At 35.7% G+C, this 19952-nt stretch overlaps 1 protein-coding gene across 1 annotated transcript; it reads right to left on the reverse strand.

Annotated features, from left to right (window-relative positions):
• Nucleotides 1–590: 590 nt before the first annotated feature.
• LOC125603850 (separase-like) lies at nucleotides 591–9726 on the reverse strand. Its single transcript, XM_048774587.1, has 23 exons — nucleotides 9184–9726; nucleotides 8527–8934; nucleotides 8307–8432; nucleotides 8029–8226; nucleotides 7754–7870; nucleotides 7323–7604; nucleotides 7118–7216; nucleotides 6888–7010; nucleotides 6436–6771; nucleotides 6271–6360; nucleotides 5898–6137; nucleotides 5686–5809; nucleotides 5003–5599; nucleotides 4581–4806; nucleotides 4393–4495; nucleotides 4122–4307; nucleotides 3967–3992; nucleotides 3646–3878; nucleotides 3362–3551; nucleotides 2846–3242; nucleotides 2350–2574; nucleotides 2179–2275; nucleotides 591–2067 (listed from the first exon to the last, which is right to left on the reverse strand). The coding sequence occupies exons 1-23, from the start codon at nucleotides 9724–9726 to the stop codon at nucleotides 1688–1690; spliced, it is 5346 nt and encodes a 1781-aa protein (XP_048630544.1). The 3' UTR covers nucleotides 591–1687.
• Nucleotides 9727–19952: the final 10226 nt, after the last annotated feature.

Here is a 19952-nt window from a genome sequence, read left to right on the forward strand (position 1 = left end):
ACAGGGTTCATATGACTTTCTTAATCTCTGATGAAAGAAACAAAATTCAATGGTTGGTCCAGTGAGTGTCTCAGTCCAAGATATGTAAAGCAAGTCCACTCTTTGTTCAAAAAAAAAAGTCCACTCTATCTAAAGCCCATCAGATCCATATACTTTTCTCTATTAAAGTTTGGTTTGTATATAGTTTTATCTTTTTGGAACATCAAACTTTTGTTATCTTTTAATCAGATTAAGTAAGATTGGTTTGTATACATCATTATTCATTAATATTGGCCAATTGGGTTCAGTTTCCCAAGACCATGCTCTTATAGTCTTCAATCTAGTGTATCTGAAATGAGACTGAATGGTCTATTTGTTTCATGCAGTATCTGTTTGCTTATTATTGTCATATGAATATCACAACGTGGATACTTCTCCAACACACATCACTTTGAAAAGTCAGTTGTAAACAAATCACTTTACATGTCATATCAAAATTGCATCACGAATAGGTTACGAACTTATTTCAAGTTGCAACTATCTAACAACCTTCATTAATGTCAAAGATCATATGTAATAAGAAGAGGCTCAAAATATAACCAGAAAAAACGTTCAAGTCTAAATATTTATTTATTATTAGAGAAATTGCAGTAGAGACACATTGAAAAAGACTCGAACCATAATTAAAATAACCCATATAATGGGTTTTCTCCCACGGATTATTCTAACGACAATCATTGCAATAACAAAACTTATATAACAGGTTGGTTTAGACCATATGTTAAACCGACTGATTCGAAATGTTAAACCGGCCGCCACTGGACGTTATATAAAAAATTTCTTTGATTTCACATGGGTCATATGACACCCCTCATTATTAACTACCTCCGCCACTGGACGTAAGTGTACCGGCTGACAGATTAGAGAGAAGAGTCAAACTCACTTTTAAGGTTTGGCATCAAACCATTCGTATCTCGGTTCCTCGACACAGAGCCGAGCTTGATCCCATGCTTGTAAAACATTTTGAATGGGACCCCATTTAAAATTTTTTTTTTGTATATACTAAATATATAAATGTTTAATGTAAAATAAAAAATGATTAAAAAAATAGATTTTAAAAATTATAATGATATAAAAAAATTTATAATAGACTAAAATGTTCTTTTAAATTTTTAAGTAACCAAAAAATACTTTATCTTAAAAAAAAATTTAAATTAATTTTTTTTCAAAAACATATTTTAACAAAAATAAAAATTAAATAATTTTTTTTGTTTTGGATAGGGCTCAGGTCCGGCTCTGCCTCAACACCAATGATTCCAAGACATGCACATGGTGTATGATTATGAAAGTCACAGTAGTAACCAGACCAAACCATGTCTCTTGTTATTTTTAGTCATACACGTCGCGTGAAGGAATTTTTTTGTGGACGTTAAAGAACAGTTGATTGGGAGTAGTTGGCTTCCTCAGTCTTTTGTGGACATCAGAGATTCTCACATATGAATCTTGAGAAGAAATCACATTCGTTGATTCATCACTTCTCTTCAATGGACGTCAACAATTCTTTTTATGATATCAGTCATATGAAGAGAAATACGTGGTTTGAATTCAATATTAAGTTGAAACACAAAAATAAGGAAGAAAAATCTTCTAAATCATCAATATTTTGAATGCCCTCCTAGTATATCAAAACAAATTTCAAACATTGGCTTCAAGTATTTTTTTTCTTCCTCTTTGTTGTGATAGCAGTTGGGACACCATAACACACGATGGCAGCCCCTGTCAAGAATTGCTGAGCGCAGGCATAACGTGCATCAGCCATGAGCGACCCAATTCTCTCTGGTTTAACATCATCACTCCTCTCTCTCCAGAAACTTTCCAACATTGCCTTCACAAACTGGCTAATATCTTCTGGTACATCCCACAAGGTTGCCACAATGACAGGGGAACCGGCTAGCAGGAAAGATATCGGAACACTTTTTGGTACATATCTGCCTCCTCTATATGGCAAACCGCTGCAGCATCCCATAAGAAAAGCTGCAGAACATTTGTTCATATTCTCTACTTTCCGCATGGGAATATATTGATCTCCTGCACCACCCCCCCCCCCCCCCCCCCCCCCCCCCCCCATTGCATGGCTCGAATCAGTAATTTGAACTTTTTTCTTATAGGTGTATTATGTAAGGGAAAGGACCACCATACCAGAACCATGCCCATGATATAGGAAAAGATCACGATTTCCCAACGCATCATTTAGCTCCTGAGCAGAAGGAGCAGGTGGCTCTAATCCAGCTTCTACCTGTATAAAACAAATATGATCGGTAACAACCAAGACAGACGAATTATATCAGTTTATTTTAATATATGTGTTACCTTGATTTCCTTAATCTCGGACAATCCTTCAAGCACGGTTTGCAATGTTTTGCAATTATATTTCGGATCTAATAGATAACAAGAATCTCGAGGATCGATCACAAGGAAGGGAGAAGGATCTTCTCGGTAACAGCTTTTCTTAAGCACTGCTGATATACTACCCACAGAAGGCATACGGTATACTTCTTGTCTTCTCAATGTTGGAATGTTCTCCCATGGAAGCATCTATTATACAGAACAAGTGTGTTTCAGAGAATACAACATGTTACACATCAAGTAATCACAAATAACATTGAATACAATCAGACAGTACCATATGATATTCTAGTATTCTCTCCTTTAATTTTAATACTCGTAAAAGCTAACAAGGGTTTAGAATCAATGAGCAAGATTATATCTTTCCTATGTTGTATTTAAGAAGAAAACTCTATTCTAACAATGCACATCCAGAAAATGTGAACCAAAAAAAAGAAGATGAGATTTACCATGCACCAACCTGAATCTCATGATCCAACACAAGTATTATCGGTTCTCTCTTCTCATTATAATCCTCTAGCTTGATCCCTGAGTCCCGTATCAGTTGTAAGGCTAGCCGGTACCTACTTCGAAGGTCATCAGATATACTGCTTCCATTTTCTTCATCAATATGGTCACTTGGATGACCTCCTATGCAGCAACCATTCTTTGAACAAAGCTGAGATATCCATGAGTCGCCGTCCTTGGCTGTGTCATTTCCAAGGAAAACCTTTAGAAGTGTCTCATTTACTTCCATATTACATTTGGCCCTTAGCTCTTCAACCAGCTTCTTTTGCGTGGACTCATGCGATTTACTATTTGAAGACTCTCCCAAAAGCAGATGCCTCCAGGGACCCAACCAGGTGTCTTCAAGGTTTCTGTATATAATAACAATAATACAACACGCTTCTTTTAAAAATAGAAATATGCTGTAGTCCCGAATTGTGCAACTATAAGTGTGTTCACTATATGCATCACCTCCGCATGGAATGTGTACCTTAGCAATTTATTAAGACGAAGTTCAAGTTCGTCTATCTCCTTCCACCTCAATTTTTCATCTTCCATAGGAACCTGAGAACCAGTAAAGTTGTACTCCTTCAATATTAATCGAAATGCTGGAGCGACAACATCCACCACTGTGGAACCCCATGGAGAATCCCATCTTTTATCCATCTTTTCAATCCCACCTGCTTCGGTGTTGGTAAAATTATTTATGCTATCAAGTAACAATGACAGAAAGGAAATCCCCCTTGATCAACCAATGGATAGTATAAATTTTACCTTCTCCAAGTGAAGAATAAATTGGCAGAAGTACAGCTAAAGGCTGCTGACTCTTTGAGCTCAACCGTGACAAGAGCAGCCACCCACAAACTTGGGGGCTTTTCAATAACTCCTGCAACAATTTACTCAGTGTGCCTCCAAGCACGCTAATGCAGATGGCTGTCGTTTCTGGTAGACCATTGAAAAAGTTTTTTGCAAACTTAACAAGACCGTCGGTGCTTTTGGGAGCAAGCCTGCAGTGTCAGGTAAAAGACAATGGACTCAGTAAGAAAAAAAAAACAAATAAATCCAACTTTAATCCATGTTTTCTAGCTTTAAGACCTGAGAAAGTCGAATTCTTCAGAAGCCTGCAGATCAGAATGTTTTGGTCAGTGCAACTTATCTTATTAAGCAAAACTAACAAGGGATACACATATTAAGATACAACAAACATAACCAGTAAAACAGATCGTAGGAAATTAGTTTTGTTTACCAACCTCTTTATCTGAGTTGCGTCCTGATTTCATAAATTTTGACAAGAAGTGGTAGTTGCTATTAGCACCAAGAGAGGCTTGATGATAATATGTAACCCAATGACTTAAAGAAAGCTCCCCGTCACAGGGGAGTGAGAACTCAGACCCTATAGAAGAGACCAAGTATAACACAGCAAGCAACCTTGAAATCTGTTGTTGTACATCAGCCAGTCTCTTTTTAATATATGCTAAATCACTATCAAAACATAAACATAAGAAGAAGAAAAAGCTTCACCTTTCGACAGAGTATCGGATCCTCTCTGCTAAGTACAAATGCCAACGTTAACAATGAAACCAGCGTCTGATATGGAATATGTGATAAATCACATAAAACAGACCTATACAAAGTAGTGATCAGTGATGTCTGGTGAAATTTACAAATTGGCATTTTATTAAATTTGTATATTAACCAATATGACGAACCTGGAGTGGTAAGTTTGAAGACTCAACTTGCACAAGTTGTATAATATTCTTGCACGATCAAGACCAAATACATCTCCTTTGATTTCCTTCCCAATAAAATCCAGCAATGGACTGCGAGAAGAAGGTGAGCTGAGGATGGATACGGTACTGTTATACAAAGCAGCGATGCTATGCAAAATTGCCCCATGTGCTTGATGAACCTTTCCAGATTTAGCCAAACATTTTCCTGAAATGAAAATCGGTTTAGCTCTTAGAACAACCAATATTCTAGTCGAACATTAATCTGTGCATGTAATCCGTTCTTTGTTGGAAAAAAGACATAGCCGAGAAAAGAAAGTAATTTTAGGCCGAAATTTTTAATTTCTAAGGACATGCATTTTAAAAAGTATAAAAATAGAATATTATAAGGGATAAGGGCATACCAAGGCTGACAAGAACCGTGCACGCAAGCCTCCTTTGGTAAAATTGCCATTTCAAACTTATAAAGTTATTCGGCAATCCAGATCTTGTAACTTCGTTAGAGAGGTGCTGCTGGCTTATTCTATTGATGCAAACGCAGATTCTGTTTTTAGTGTCCCGCATCAACCCCTTTGCATCACAGATATCAGATTCATCAATGAATCTACACTTCTTAGCAGGAAAGTTTTGAGGTCGTTCTTCAAGTGATCGACTCATTGAGCGAGTCAACCTTATAATAGGCTGCTCCTTCATCTCGCAAGCATGCACAATTAGAGCACCTCCTCCACGCCTCATTTTCGAGTCTCTTGGTTTCTCTACCTCGGCTGTTTGATTAATGCATCCTTTCCAAGCTGGGCAGCATATTTTTTGTAAGGCTGCACTATACAGACTCTCAGATTGTCTTTGAGACAAGTCTCCAAATTGCTTATCCAACGTAACCTCTAACATCAGCTTGCAGTTTCGGCAAGGAAAATTTTTTTGACTATCTGTTAGCAGCTTTTTCGCATTCTGGAGCTCCTTTTCTGCTAGATCCCTACACTGCATTTTATTGTAGAGATTCCCTAGTGGACAGAAAAAACAAATAAGTGGCTTTCATGGCCTAAGGAAAAAAGACAAATTGCAGAAAAAAATTAATGAAGCTTCATACCCAAAGCAAGAGAAAATGCAAGGACAAAAGGTTGTAGGCTCTGAATAGATGAAACAGTTTTTCCCCAAGATAGCAAGTTTCCAGCCCTATCTCTTTCCCCCATAAGCTCCCAAATACCACCAAGCTGCATTTTTAAAATAGATTAACAATGCAGAAATAGTGACAGTCCAAGCAACTGCCAAGGAAGTTTTTTTTTTGAAAAAAAACAAGACCTGAAGAACACTTTCCAAACAACATTGGAGCAAAATCCAAGGGCTTAAGTAGCAGCGGCTAATATCCCAGAGAAAAGTTCCACATGGCCATGAATCGGTATCTCTAAGACTTGAAACTTCAAACTTCTTAAAGTCGAAAGTCATTATTTCTACTGTCTGTGTAGTTTTCCCACTAAATCTAAACCATTTTCTTAGAAGAAAATTTCGAATCCTTTGTGCTTCCGTAGCATAAGAGAGAGCCTATAAAAAAAGGGAGATAATTAATAATCTTGATATTAAAAAACAAACTTTCATAAAGTATCAAGAAAAAACTACAATCAGTTGCTATATAGTATATACTAGTAAGACTCTCATGATTCAAAAACTATCTTACCTTGTATAAATTACCACATGACAATTCTCTTTCACAGAGATCATAATATAGAGATGCAGCAACAAAAGACGAGAAACAGGGAAGTGGATCCTGGGAGACAAAATCATCACATTTTAGCCAAACAGTATAATTTAGAAGAAAATAATAGATACATCTATTTCTTACACTTGAGACTGGTTTGGAAGTTGTGTCTAGTTTGGAAGCTGTGCGTTTAATCTCAACTATTGTGATGTCTGACTCATGTATGCTCAGCTCGAACCCAATTGATTTTGCTTTTGAAAACTGCAAGCAACTTTTCCAGAAATCTGTTGACTCTGATATTTCATCAAAGTAGCATGATAATCCCGTGATGACAGCATCATCTATTGGAGAAGGACATAACGCATGACTTAGCCGTCTACAGTCCCACAACATTGCCAAAGCATCCTTCAATCTGACATTTCTCCCTTTAAATATTCTAAACATCAAGTCGTATATCCGTTGATGGAGCTCTATCCAACCCTAAAATTGGAGGAAAATAGAAGTATTAAAGGCTAGAAAAATTGTAAAACAATCAGAATGAATGGAGGTATATCCCAAGAGAATAAATTTTAATATGATAAAATTACAAAATATACCTTTATTGAGACCAAATCAATTACATTGAACAGTAGAGGAATCACGTTTTCCAGGGGCATAGTCTCACCAGACTGAATCCATACACATAGATTCAATGATTTGTTAATGTCTTCGAAAATTTGCTGCACATAAAAGTAGGATTAGAAGTAAAGAAAATAGCACACAATTATAGACATTAGCGACCAAACATAAATAAATAAACAAAATTGACGTAACTCAATGATGTTACCTTGGACTCTGGTTTAGTTTCTTGGAAGTATAACGCTCTTAAGAAATATATAATAGTTAGTTGGAAACAAGTCTCATGGCCCTCATTAGATATGCTTTCCTGTGTCAATGACAAAGAAATCATTCACAAAAAGAATTGAACGGTAGTTAAGCTGTTAAACATAGTAAATAAATTACCAAATTAGATATTCCTTCTGATAAATGACGAACACAATCTTGTTCAAAAGCTCTTTTTCAACACGTGCTTGTTTAACAGGCTCTTGTTCAACAGGCTCTTGTTTAGCACCCTCTTGTTTAACACACTCTTTTTCAACACGCTCTTGTTCAGCTCTAGCAATCCTTGCTTTCCATGTTAAAACTCTTGCTCTCTCCAAGAATAGATCTTTTGTGATGATAACATCTTTCAAAAGGATATCAGCAATTTTTATCTGATTTGCGCGACATAATTTTGAGCACACAGGAACGAACTCCTCATAAGCAAGAATCTCCTACACGTGTGATGTAAGAATATAAGTTCATTTTATTTGTAAATGACAACAACAGATATATATAACAAGTAAACTAGAATGCAAGGTAACATGTCACTTATTGCTTTGGAAATCTATTGCATAAATTAAGTAATTGGTAGGATCCCAACCTGCTCCAAGATATTTCCAGTCACTATTTTCGAAATCTTCTGAGAAGATAGCAGCAAGGAGTGAAAGAGTGTACATGAGTCAGCCAGATCAGGACTCTTATGACGCTTGTGTTGTATCTGATGATAAAATGCAATTAGAAGCGTGAATTAGAAAGCAAGCGGAAAACGCTGAAGCATAAAGTTACCTTAACCCACTGTTGTATTATTGGTGTAAGGTCTGGTAAACTTGCGATGAGTTTTTTAGCTAAAGACCAAGTTTCTAGAATAAAAAAAACAAGCTCCTCAATTTTTAACTCTCCATATTGCTCGAGAACATCCAGATAGTATGCAGATTTGCGACATGCCTCGCTCACAAAATCAGTAACTGCTTTTTCGGACACAAAATCCTCAGATGAGTTAGACTCAAATTTCAGACAGATGAGTCTAACACAATTCCACACGGTTCTAATACATAACTCGAACGCTATGGAAACCTGCAAAGTACAACCATCAATATTGAGAAAATAGACTAGACTGCAAAAAACTTGTAATAAAATGAAAATTTAGAGCTCACGGATGCAACCTTTTTAGAATGCTTTATATTGTCACCAGTTTCAGGAAATGAAGCACATAGATGTATGAGCTCTGGAGGTGAAATCCACGGACTAGCAATTACATCCTCAACTAGGCAGGAAATGATCTAAACATGGAAAACCTTGAGATGGTTAGTTTGCCAAGAACTACGACCTTACAAAAAGAAGAGTCTAAATAAAATCCACAGGTAAGCATTTAACCTTCAGTGCAGAGATGCAGAAGTCATGCAGTGAATCCCCATCGAGAAAATGCTGCGGCACTGCTGGTTCTCTAAGGATCGAGAGTGCACACTCTCCCATAGCTGAGACCAGCATTGTGAGCATTTTATTGCTGTCACCATTTCCAATAGGATCTCTTTCAGTAAGACGATTATTATTGTTTTGTTCTTTGTTAAGTGGCGGCATCAGAGTGTCGAACCACTTTGAATCGCTTTCAGAGGCGATGAGAGACCAGTCAGGTACTTGAGCTTGAAACTCTGAACAAAGTAGACCACATGATTCATCCTTCCCAGCTTTCCTCTCGTTAAACTGACTACTGAGTCTCTCTCTTAGATTGTAACTAGGCCCAGCACTATCCCGATACAAAGATGGATGCATCTTCTGGATTTTCTGAAACAAACGCAAGCAAATGATCAAGACTTGGAATGGAACAACAATAGTTAGATCAGAGAGGACATAGTTACAATCACCATAGGAGATTAGACTCTGTTTCAATCACACACGATGGACAACCTCTGTGTAGTGGGACAGCATAGAGAATGTTCTTAGCAATAACATTTCCTAAGCTGCTACTAGCGACTACTTAAAATGCTTTAAGACACATGCAATTCATGATTTCAAATAAATATACACACCCACCTGCCAAGTCTTTTCACAAGCCGAATCAGTAGTGTTTGTTCTTGAGGCCCTAAACAGAAGAAGCTGTTTCCAAGGCTCTTCACTTCCATAAGAATCCCACTTTGATCTATCCGGCAAAGAAGCATTAGATGTGTCACATGGATCCTTAGCAGCCTCGCTTAACCATTTTAAAGTCTCTACAGAACATTCCCGTTTCATCTTCCCAGGCGAAGAGTGATCCTTGTCAACTTTCTCAAGCAACCACTTGAACTCTGCTCCTACTTTCCTCAACTCATAGTTGCTCTTGGCTTGAGATACAAAGTCTCTAAGCCTAGCAATCAGATCCTTTGAGGTTCCAGGCAACCCCGGGCTAGAATCACTGTTCAACCATCGAGCAAGTGCGGCGAGATACTTGACATAGATCAATTTCGCACCAAGCCCTAATCCAGACTCCTGACCAACTTTATCCCATGCAGCATTCTCAGAAACGGCTTTAAACCCGCCTCTATTACTAACGGTGATGATAAGTCTGAGCCAATCCATGGAACTCCCGTGGCTAGTCATCGGGGAGAGGTAGAGGACAAATGAGGGCTTTTTTTGTCCCCAGGGAAAGAGATCTTAAACCTTAAAAGAATTCTGATACGCACCAGTAACAGTCGTCTATTGGAAACAAAGGGGATGTTAGGGTTTTCTCAGTAGGGAGTCGTGGGGGAAGAAAAAAGAGGATAAGTCGAGCCACGTTTTGTTTTGAATAAGTCAATGTTAACTAGAAAGCTGGTTCTGTCTTTGGTAGAGGATACTAATGTCTTTCGTACACAATAAAATGCGTCTCAAAAGTACAATGCGACTTTTGCTGCGTAATAAGAAAATCTTTAAAGTGACTTTTAGGAGGTAATTTTTTCGTTTTTACATAGTTTTTTTTTAATTAAAAAAAAAAAATTCAATTTCAAAATAAAATCACTTTTATTTAGATAAGCTTCAAAATTCTCTAATTTAGAGGTGGGCGTTCGAGTATCCATTCGGGTTTGGTTCGGGTCTATTCGAGTTTCGGATTTTCGGGGTCAGACCCATTCGGATATTTCTAAAATTTGGTTTGGGTTCGGTTTGGATCTTTACGGGTTCGGTAAGGGTTCGGATAACCCATTTAAATTATTTTTAAAGTTTTAAAATTTATTATATACTTTAAATTTCTCAAAATCTATACAAAAAAACATATTACATATAAATTTGAATAACATATGTCAAAATACTTAAACTTAACATGTTTATTAGTTTTGTTTCAATAGTTGAATACATAATCGATATATATTTTAAGTATTATTAGTGTTTTGACTATACTTTAGTTATTTAGACATTTATTTTTAACTATTTGTATATATTTTCAAGTATTTTGGATAACTTAAAAGTATCTTATATATCTTGGATGCTTTTAAATATATATTAAATCTAAAAATAATTAATATATTTAGGTATATAAGTCTATTTCGGATACATTCAGATACCCATAATACTTCGGTACGGATCGGATTCGGTTTCGGTTATCTAAATACCAAAATTTTGAACTCATTCGGATATTTTATCAACGTCGGTCCGGATTCGGTACTACTTTTTCAGATCGGATTCGGTTCAGTTTCAGGTTTTTTACCCAGCTCTATTCTCCGTACCTTACAGCAACAGCCCCTTCATCATTCTTCAATTTCTCTCTCTCCTCTGCATCTCCATTACTCACTGTCTCTCTTTCCTCTGCATTATCTTCTCTCGATCATCTCTCTCTCTCTCTCTCTCTCTCTCTCTCTCTCTCTCTCTCTCTCTCTCTCTCTCTCTCTCTCACTTTGTGTTCTTTGTCGTATGTTCTTCGCAGTCTACAAAACGTAATTTATTAAAGATATTTAAATCAGTCTCACAACTTTCCTTACTTCAGTTTTTCTGTCAATGATTTCATGTCGATGATTTCTTGTCCATGATTTCATGTCCATTATTTTCTGTCCATGATCTTCTGTCCATGATTTCCTGTCCATGATTTCTTATTCATGATCAATCAGTTTCTCATGTCTTTAGTCTTGCTCTTTGTTCTCTTCATGTCAATACTTTCCCCCTCAAGCTTGACCATAGGAACTTGGTCAAGCGTGGAAACCATGAAGCATTTCCTCATTAAAACATATACTTGAAAAAACTACTTGGGACAAAAACCAAACAAAGGAAAAAGAGTAGAACACTTCATGACAAGAGAAGTCTATGAGTCCAAGCTTAGGATGAATGAACTCACAAACCTTGCTGCAAGCTGCCTTGGTGAATATGTCAGCTAGTTGATCTTCACTTTTGTGTAGCATAGAAGAATCACTTGCTGTTCCACTGCCTGTCTCACCTTGTGGCAGTCCACTTCACTGTGTTTTGTCCTCTCATGAAAAACTGAGATGGATGCAATGTGTATTGCTGCCTTGTTGTCACAATGCATAGTCATGGGTGTGTTGATTTCAATACCCAAGTCCCTTAGTAGTCCCTTGATCCATATAAGCTTACTTGTGAGCTTCCTCATTGATCTGTACTCTGCCTCAGCACTTGATCAAGACACCACCTTCTGCTTCTTGCTCTTCCATGTGACCAGATTTCCTCCAATGAAGGGGCAGTAGCCTGTAGTTGATCTCCTATCAATTCTGTCTCCAGCTCAATCGGCATCACAATATCCAACAACTTCAGTACTCTTGTTACATGCCATCCATGCTCCTTGGCCAGACGCCTTTCCTAGGTACCTTAAGATCCTCTCCACCATATTCCAATGATGCACCTTAGGAGCTCTCATGTATTGACTCACTTGATTCACAGCAAAGCAAATATCTGGTCTGGTGAAGGTTAGATAGATGAGTTTGCCCACCATTCTTCTATACTTCTTGATATCTCCAAATGGTGTAGACTCATACTCCCCCTCTCTCAGCACCTTGTATCCTTCTTCTAATGGAGTCTTGGCCTTTTTATTCCCAAGGTATCCTGCCTCATTTAAAATATCAAGTGTGTACTTTTTTTGAGATAAGAATAACCCCTTTTTAGAGCGGCAGATCGCAATCCCAAGGAAGTACTTCAACTCTCCCAAATCTTTGATATCAAAGGTATTTTTAAGAAAAGTTTTAGTTGAGAGAATATCTTCCTTGTTGCTACCAGTGATGATAATGTCATCCACATAGACTAAGATGACCACAATACATTGCTTACTAGTTAATGTGAAGAGGGTGTGATCAGCTTCTGACTTTACAAAGCCTCTTCCATTGAGGGTGGTGCTCAACTTATGGTACCAAACTCTTGGAGATTGCTTCAAGTCATAAATTGCCTTCTTTTATCTGAGAACATTTCCTGGCTTCACTATATTCTCAAGACCAGGAGGTGGTCTCATGTAGACTTCATCCTCTAATTCTCCTTGAAGAAAGACATTCTTCACATCCATCTGCCATAAATCTCGCTCAAAGTTGACAGCAAGAGACAAGAGAATCTGTATAGTGTGAAGCTTGGCCACTGGTGTAAAAGTGTCTAGATAATCTTCACCATATACTTGAGTATATCCCCTTGCAACTAGTCTTGTTTTCTTTTTTTCTGGTTTTATATTGGCTTCATACTTAATAGTGTAAAGAATCTGGCTTGTCACTGCCTTCTTTCTTTTTGGAAGTTCAGTCTCAAACACTACAAGAAAAATGGGCTTTGATAGCAGTGAAGGATAACGTTTTTTGCCTTTCTGCTATGGTTGACATACCCGTTAGTTTTAGATAGCGTTTGTATATTTAGAACCGCTATGATAGAACTGTATATTTAAAAACGCTATGCTAGCGTATTTTTAATAGCGCATTATTAAAACGCTATCTTTGACTTTTTAAATCTCTAAACCCTAAACAAGTTTTAAACCCTAAACTTTAAACATAACTTCAAAATCTAACTATTTTGATATCAAATCTTAAATTTAACCTCAAATATTAAATATAAATTAAAAAATTATTGCTTTTTCAATAATTAATCTTAAATCCCAATACCTTAAACCTTTAACCCCAAACCCTATACTCAAACCTTTATTCTAAACTCATAACTTTAAATCTAAAATCTAAATTCAAAAAAAAAATCAAACTTAAACTTAATTCTTCAAATTAATTCAAATTTATTTTCGAATTTTAACTTAAAGTCTTAACCTTGAACTCTAAACCTTATATACTCAAATCTTATATATCATAATAAACCTCAAACCTTCAATATACACATTTAGTTATTAAACTAAATCATAAATCACAAATCTAATATTCTCAAAGTTAGACACCAAACTTTGAGCATACATTTTTAAAAATTAATATGTTTAAATTTTTAAACCTTTAAACTAATTTTATTTACTCTCTTGTATTTTAAACCTTTAAACTAATTTCATTTTACATTTAAAGTAAATCATAACTTATAAATAATATTAAAATTTTCAGTCTATTATTTGAAACATTGAACCAAACTATAATTACATTAATTATATATATTTTTTGGTCGAAATTATATATAAATATTTAACTTAATTATTATATTAAATGAAAACAGTTTTTAATGGATTAATTTTGGCCTTTGATTGATTTCAACCCAATGGCCACAAATATGTTTGGTTTATCTTTTTTCTTCTTTCTCATTGGTCAATATCTTAATCACAAGGATATCAATCTTAACCACCGAATATTTTTGATCCTATGGCTAGAAATCACACATCTCATATCTCATATCTCAATCTCTTTCTTCTTGTCTCACGTTATCTCTCTCTCTCTCTTTTTTTGTTACAGATCTAAATATGATCTCATATCTTTTTTAATTCTTTGGATCTCTATCTTCCTCAATCACCACCACCACAACCACCCGTTTGTTTTCGCCGTCCCAGCATCACAACCACCACCACACGACAGTTCGTTCGCCGTCCAAGCATCACCACCACCACACAACCACGGTTAGAACTCATCTCTCTCTCTCTCTCTCTCTCTCTCTCTCTCTCTGTTTTGAACTGTATTATTTGTTTTAGGGATGGAGGAAGCAAGGCAAGGCAGGTATGGCGGCTAGAGGAGGAAGATGACGGCTTCAGATTCAGGAAGAGGAAGCTGACGGCGAGTTGGTGAGGAGGCGACGAGATTAGGTCTAGATGGATGTGACGTTTGCCTCCTCTCTGCAACTTGCATCTCAAATCCCAGGATGAAGAAGAAGAATCATGGCTGGAAAAACACGAAGACGAAGGTGGTGGTGCGGCCGGTAGATGAAGAAGACAACGAAGTGGTGGTGTGTTTAGTTAGTAATTAGGTTAAAGTCTGGTTTAGTTTTTGGTTTATTTAGTTTGTTGGTTTATTATTTAATTAGATTTTTTTTTGTATTTTTGTAAACAAATTTCATTATAGATAAATTTAAGTAATAAAGAAAATTTGATTCTATGAATAATTTTAAATTTTAATTAAGTTTTTATTTTTAAATAATTAAACAAAAAATAATTCTAAAATAAATAATTCTAAAATAAATAATTCTAAAATAAATAAATTTAAAAGTAAATAATAACAAAAAATTCATGCTATTAAAGATTCTTTAATTGCATACAAAAAAACGCTATAATATATGACAATAAGATAGCATCGCAAAAAACCGTTATCTAAAGTGCTTGACCTATTATGACGGGCGATGATACAGCGCTTCATAAACCGCTATCGTATTGATAGATAGCGTTTTTCGTCCGCTAATAAAAGTCATTTTTCTTGTAGTGAAACCATGTATCATTCTTGATCTTGGCTCCCCTCTCATCTCTAACAGATTCAGCTTATTGGGTGAGATGCAGCTTCAGCATTGAAGTAAACTCTTGTGTTGATCCAGTGTGAAGGTTTCCTGATCCTTGTACTCCTTCTCAAAGATTGTATCTGTTCAGGTTCTGTTTCATTTTCTTCACTTGGCGCCTCTACTTGAGTCTCAGCCTCTGATTCTGATGGCATCTCATCTTGATCATGAGCTACTGAGTTCTCTTCAGGTTGAGCTTGTGTAGACTGCTCAACATTTCTACTTTCCCCCTCGCGATCAGGATGAGTGTTCTCAACACTATCAGCTGCAGTAGATGGTGCAATTTCAGGGACAGGTTCCCACCTTGGTAGAGAAGGTATACCGTTTGCTGCTCCATCAGCCTGGTTTGCAAGCACCATATCTTTCTTTCCTCCTCCAAAGAGACCAACTGAGCCTTGTTCCTTGTGAATCTCAGAGCATACCTCATCTGGAGAAAGTAGCTCCTTATTCCTTAGGATGTGCTTGATGAGGTCGCCATAGCTTGGATGGAGGATAAGCAGCAAAGCAAAGACCTTGTCTTGCTTTCTCCTTTGATTAAGCACATCAAGATCAATAGTTGCTAGCCTGAGCATCTCAAGTTCAGCCCACAAGGATCTGAACTTCCCAAAATGTTTATCAAAATCATTGCCCTCTTGACTAAGGGGGCGACTGGTTTTCCCGGTACCACCCGCAAACGCAACTTTTGCGGTTGGTAACGGTTGTTGGCGGTTTGCAACAATCACTCAAATCGCTCGAAATCGCTTCAAACCGATATATTTTTTTTATTTAAAGAAAAAACAATATATATACAAAAGTAAAAATATTTAATAAAAATTTTAAAATTGAAATTTTTGCCATCCTCTCTTAGAATAGTCTTTTTTGTGGTCTGTCTTCTTCAACAATCTCCCAAAGCCCTCTGCCTCCAAGAGCTGTCTTAGCTAGCCTTGCCCAATGTAGATAGTTAGCTCCTTTAAGAGTAACTGGAATCACCACCATTCTTGAGTTTTCTTTTGAATCCATCAAAAATCACAAGAACAGAACTGGAAAAAATTCAAGAACAGAGGAAAGAGACTGGTGTGAATGATAAGAGACTTTAAAGAGAAAAAGAGAAATAAAACCAGAACAATTTGCGGAAGAGATTTAGGTTTCAAGAGCTTGTAGCTCAAATACCATGAGAATTAATGAGAGTTAGTGAGAATTATTTGAGAGATTTTGGGGAAGAACTAAGAGAGATATGTGAGAGAATCCAAGAGAGAGAGACAAGAATATTTGAGAAACATTTTTCCTTAGATTAATTTAGTGTATACTATAGTTACATAAATAAATCTAGCAAGGAGAATAGGACAATGAAAATGAATAAACAAATGAAGATGAATAAACTAATGAATACCAGATCTGGGTAAGTTACTTTCGGATAGTGACAACTCCCTTCTCTCTTCCTTCGTTAGCATATCATGTGACTTTGGCTTGTTTCCACACTCCAACAGCTCTATCCAGTTGTCTCCACTTGTTTAAATTCGTCCAATACTTCAAGTAATATATTTAAATCAGTCTCACACATTTCTTTGTATTTTAGAGATCTCTTTTAGATCATTCACTACGGTTTCACTGTTTTTAATGATTCAATGTATGTTTTTTTTATTTTGAATCAGAAAAACTAGCTCAAAGATTTGAGCGAGTAAAGTTTGTTGATCTGCATCTTAAATAGAACCATGGTAATTTCAAGCATTTGATTGTGTTCCCATGCAGCTTAGTTGTAGTGATTGAAAGATAACTTTAGACGATTTGGTATCATTAATTTTGTGGAGTAGCAGCATGTTTGTTGCTTTTATAGTTCTTATCTTTATTTTATGACTCGGAACTGATATCACATTATCTTACAGGTTTCTAGAAATTTTAGGTTCTGGAATTTTGTGTATTTGGAATTACCTGACACATGTGGATGAATAATTTTATTTTCTTTATCTGTTTTCATATGCACTAATATTCAATAATTTTTTTTTGTAATGAGTAATGATCAAAAGTGCAATTGGAAGATTATTTTTATGTATTCTATGAGGTTCCATAAAAGAAAGGACTTAGATTTTTGAGAAGAGACCAAAATTCTTAGTTTAGAGTCATTGTTGGTTTGTATGATTTAAATATCAAGTTCGGGTAGATTTGTGTAAAAACTTTGTTCTATAGTTTGGTTTGGTGTTTGGTTTGGTGTGGACAATGATATTATTTGTACGTGTAGATCAATTTTTGATTCAATTTTATTTCTATTATAAAACTGTCCAAGTTGGTATTATAATTCAATGATTAGTTAAGTCTGTTAAGTTGTGTTAAAAAAAAAAGTTGAATCTGTTAAATTGATGACAAAAAGAAAGAACTCACTGATTTTAAAGTCAAATAAAGTTTGAACGAATTATAAATTTTACAATTGTTTTATACAAAACTTAAAAAAAAATGTATTTAAATCGTAACTAGGTTTAGTTAGTTTTTACTCATCCTACTTATCATCCTATATATGATTTCCAATAATAAGAAACAACAAATTGTGAGTTCAAATTATTTTAAATTTGTTAAACACAAATCGATAAATAAATAAAACAAATTTTCAAATTTCTACCAATTTAATAGTTTAAAATCAATTGTATTATATATTCACGAAATATGGTCATATATAAGTGTAAACTTTTTAAGTTAATTAAAAACTATACGAATATCCCGGACGTAGCCGAAAAAATCTATAGTTAAATTAATACTTAATTAATTTAATTTCTCATAGTATATTTTTATCAAAATTAATCTATATTCTTCATGAACTTAACAAAATGAATCTATTATTATTATGAAGCATATAAAACTTATTATTTGATTAAAATATACTATGCTAATATCTCTCTAAGTATGTGTCTTAATTCTGAGGTCAATGTGTCCAATGAAAGATAATTTCAACAGCTACTCATCTAACACTACTAAAAGCCGAATAAGAAGAGCAACGAGCGTGCCACGTAGGATTTTTTGTTCAGGCCAATCATGAAGCTCTGTTTCGCCACGTCGACAAAAAATATAACAGGTCCAGTAAATCTGGGCTGAACAAAAAAAAATAGGCCTATATAGAACAGCCCATATCTTATTCTACGCAGAATGTTCGTCGCCTTCAACTCCGACTCTTCCAATTCACTATTCTAATCTCTGCAATCTCTCTGTAATTATTACACCACAATCTTGCTCATTCAATTCTGATATTTTCTCCTATCTTCATTAGAGATTATCGTTCCACCTTCCTTTGTTTTTCCTATTATATAAACCCCTTGATGATATGATAAGACAGGTCCGTTAACTATTGTCATTCCAGCCTGAGTTATCTAAAATATGAACCCTCGACTCCAGATTCATAACACAATGACAATTTGTTGTTCTCTACATTTGAAAGTCAGGTATTAGTTTATTATTATACTTCACCACTCAATCTCTCAGCACTCAGTCTCTCTGTTTCCGATTTACAGTCGTAGAACTCGGCCTCACGCTGGTGCTGATCGTCTTCTCCGTCGTCGTTTTAGAAGCTTGGAGAAGGAGACACAGTAACGTGTACGTTCTTACTCGACTTTTCCGATTTGCTTCTCTCTCAGCTTCTATCCCTGTGTCTTGATCTTTCTAGCATTGGATTTTTCCCAGTTCTGTCGACACCGTGACAACTACACTCGAGGGTCCGACATCCTTAAAACAGGTACTGTCTGAATTCAATATATTTTTTTCTGGGATTTTTCTGTTAGTGTGTTTACAGTTAATGGAACTGAGAAAAGGTCTTACCTTTGAATCCTATTAGCCTATAGAACGTTTAAAGACGAGAGCTTTGACATTATTATTATTATTATTATTATTATTATTTTGTAGGAGAGTCTGTCTAACGATGTGTGTTGTTTAAGAAATAAAAGAGTAAAGCAGACAGATCGTGGATGCGCAGCTGTATGATAATAATTTCAAGAGAGGAGCAAGCAAAAAGCTTCACTTGAGAAGGAAATTCATCATACTGTCAGTAGAAAGATAAGAAGAAAAGTTGATGACGAGATCAACAACAGATTGAGTTTGGGAACACTTTTCTTCCAGCCTAACTTCCTGGTTACGGTTGAGGTAATGTAATACTTTGCTCGATTTGATTTAAGATGTGGCCAGGTCCTATTTTTGTTGCATATGGCGACATCATCTGATTGCTTTCATCTATTCTTCTCTTGAAGACTAGCATTTTTTTGGTCAAATTGATTTAGCTTAGAATCATAAATTTGTTTCCTCATGTAGTAATGTTCATTTATATTCTCTACTTTCATTACATGTTCCATTAAATTTCAATCTTTCTGGCATCAAGTAGAATGCAATAAACATCGGTGATTCTTTCTGAAACTCCAAAAACATAATTTTTTCAGCAGATTCTTGAAGATGCTCCCAAAGTCTTAGATCTGCGATTGGCTACTTTATGAAATCCATTGAAGGGACATGCTGGATTATCTAATGATGATAAAGAAGAAAACGGAAGGACTCTAGAGGTACATGAAATTATCAATACCTTTTTGATGTATCTTAATACGGGTCATGAATCGTCTGGACACACGCATTATTTGGGCTACCCCGTCAGATACTACAGAAGATAAATGTAAAATAATAATATATGTTTATATAATCCTTTTGCATTTATTTTTACAAAGCTTGAATAGTAAGTTTTCCTTATACACAGCTAACAAGATGCGATTGTTTAAAACAAGCAGTGTACCAGAAATTGAGTAAAAACAGAGACGTACAAATTGTACAATGACTTACTACTACCTTCTCAGGTCCTCATTGGCACCAGGTTTCCTGGGGTTCTAAATTGGTATGAGGGTTTTCAGTCTCCAAAAAAGAGTTTTTTTATGAGGTCATTGGGGAGAACACTTATTAGAGTAATAATCTCTCAGTCCTCTTCCATGAAGCAAAAAGTGATGGCCAGAGGGCCTGGATGAGACACTGATCAATTTATACCT

Source organism: Brassica napus, unplaced genomic scaffold, assembly GCF_020379485.1.
Source record: "Brassica napus cultivar Da-Ae unplaced genomic scaffold, Da-Ae ScsIHWf_40;HRSCAF=73, whole genome shotgun sequence".
Classification (NCBI taxonomy): Eukaryota; Viridiplantae; Streptophyta; class Magnoliopsida; order Brassicales; family Brassicaceae; genus Brassica; species Brassica napus.

What these genes read in the sequence shown, in the direction of transcription:
- LOC125603850 (XM_048774587.1), bottom strand. Translation starts at nt 9,726, where the DNA reads ATGACTAGCCACGGGAGTTCCATGGATTGGCTCAGACTTATCATCACC. An exon ending in AAACTAAACCAGAGTCCAAG is followed by an intron (nt 7,011 to 7,117) that starts GTAACATCATTG and finishes TTTTATGTGCAG; the next exon opens with CAAATTTTCGAAGACATTAA. An exon ending in CGTCTTAATAAATTGCTAAG is followed by an intron (nt 3,243 to 3,361) that starts GTACACATTCCA and finishes TATTATATACAG; the next exon opens with AAACCTTGAAGACACCTGGT.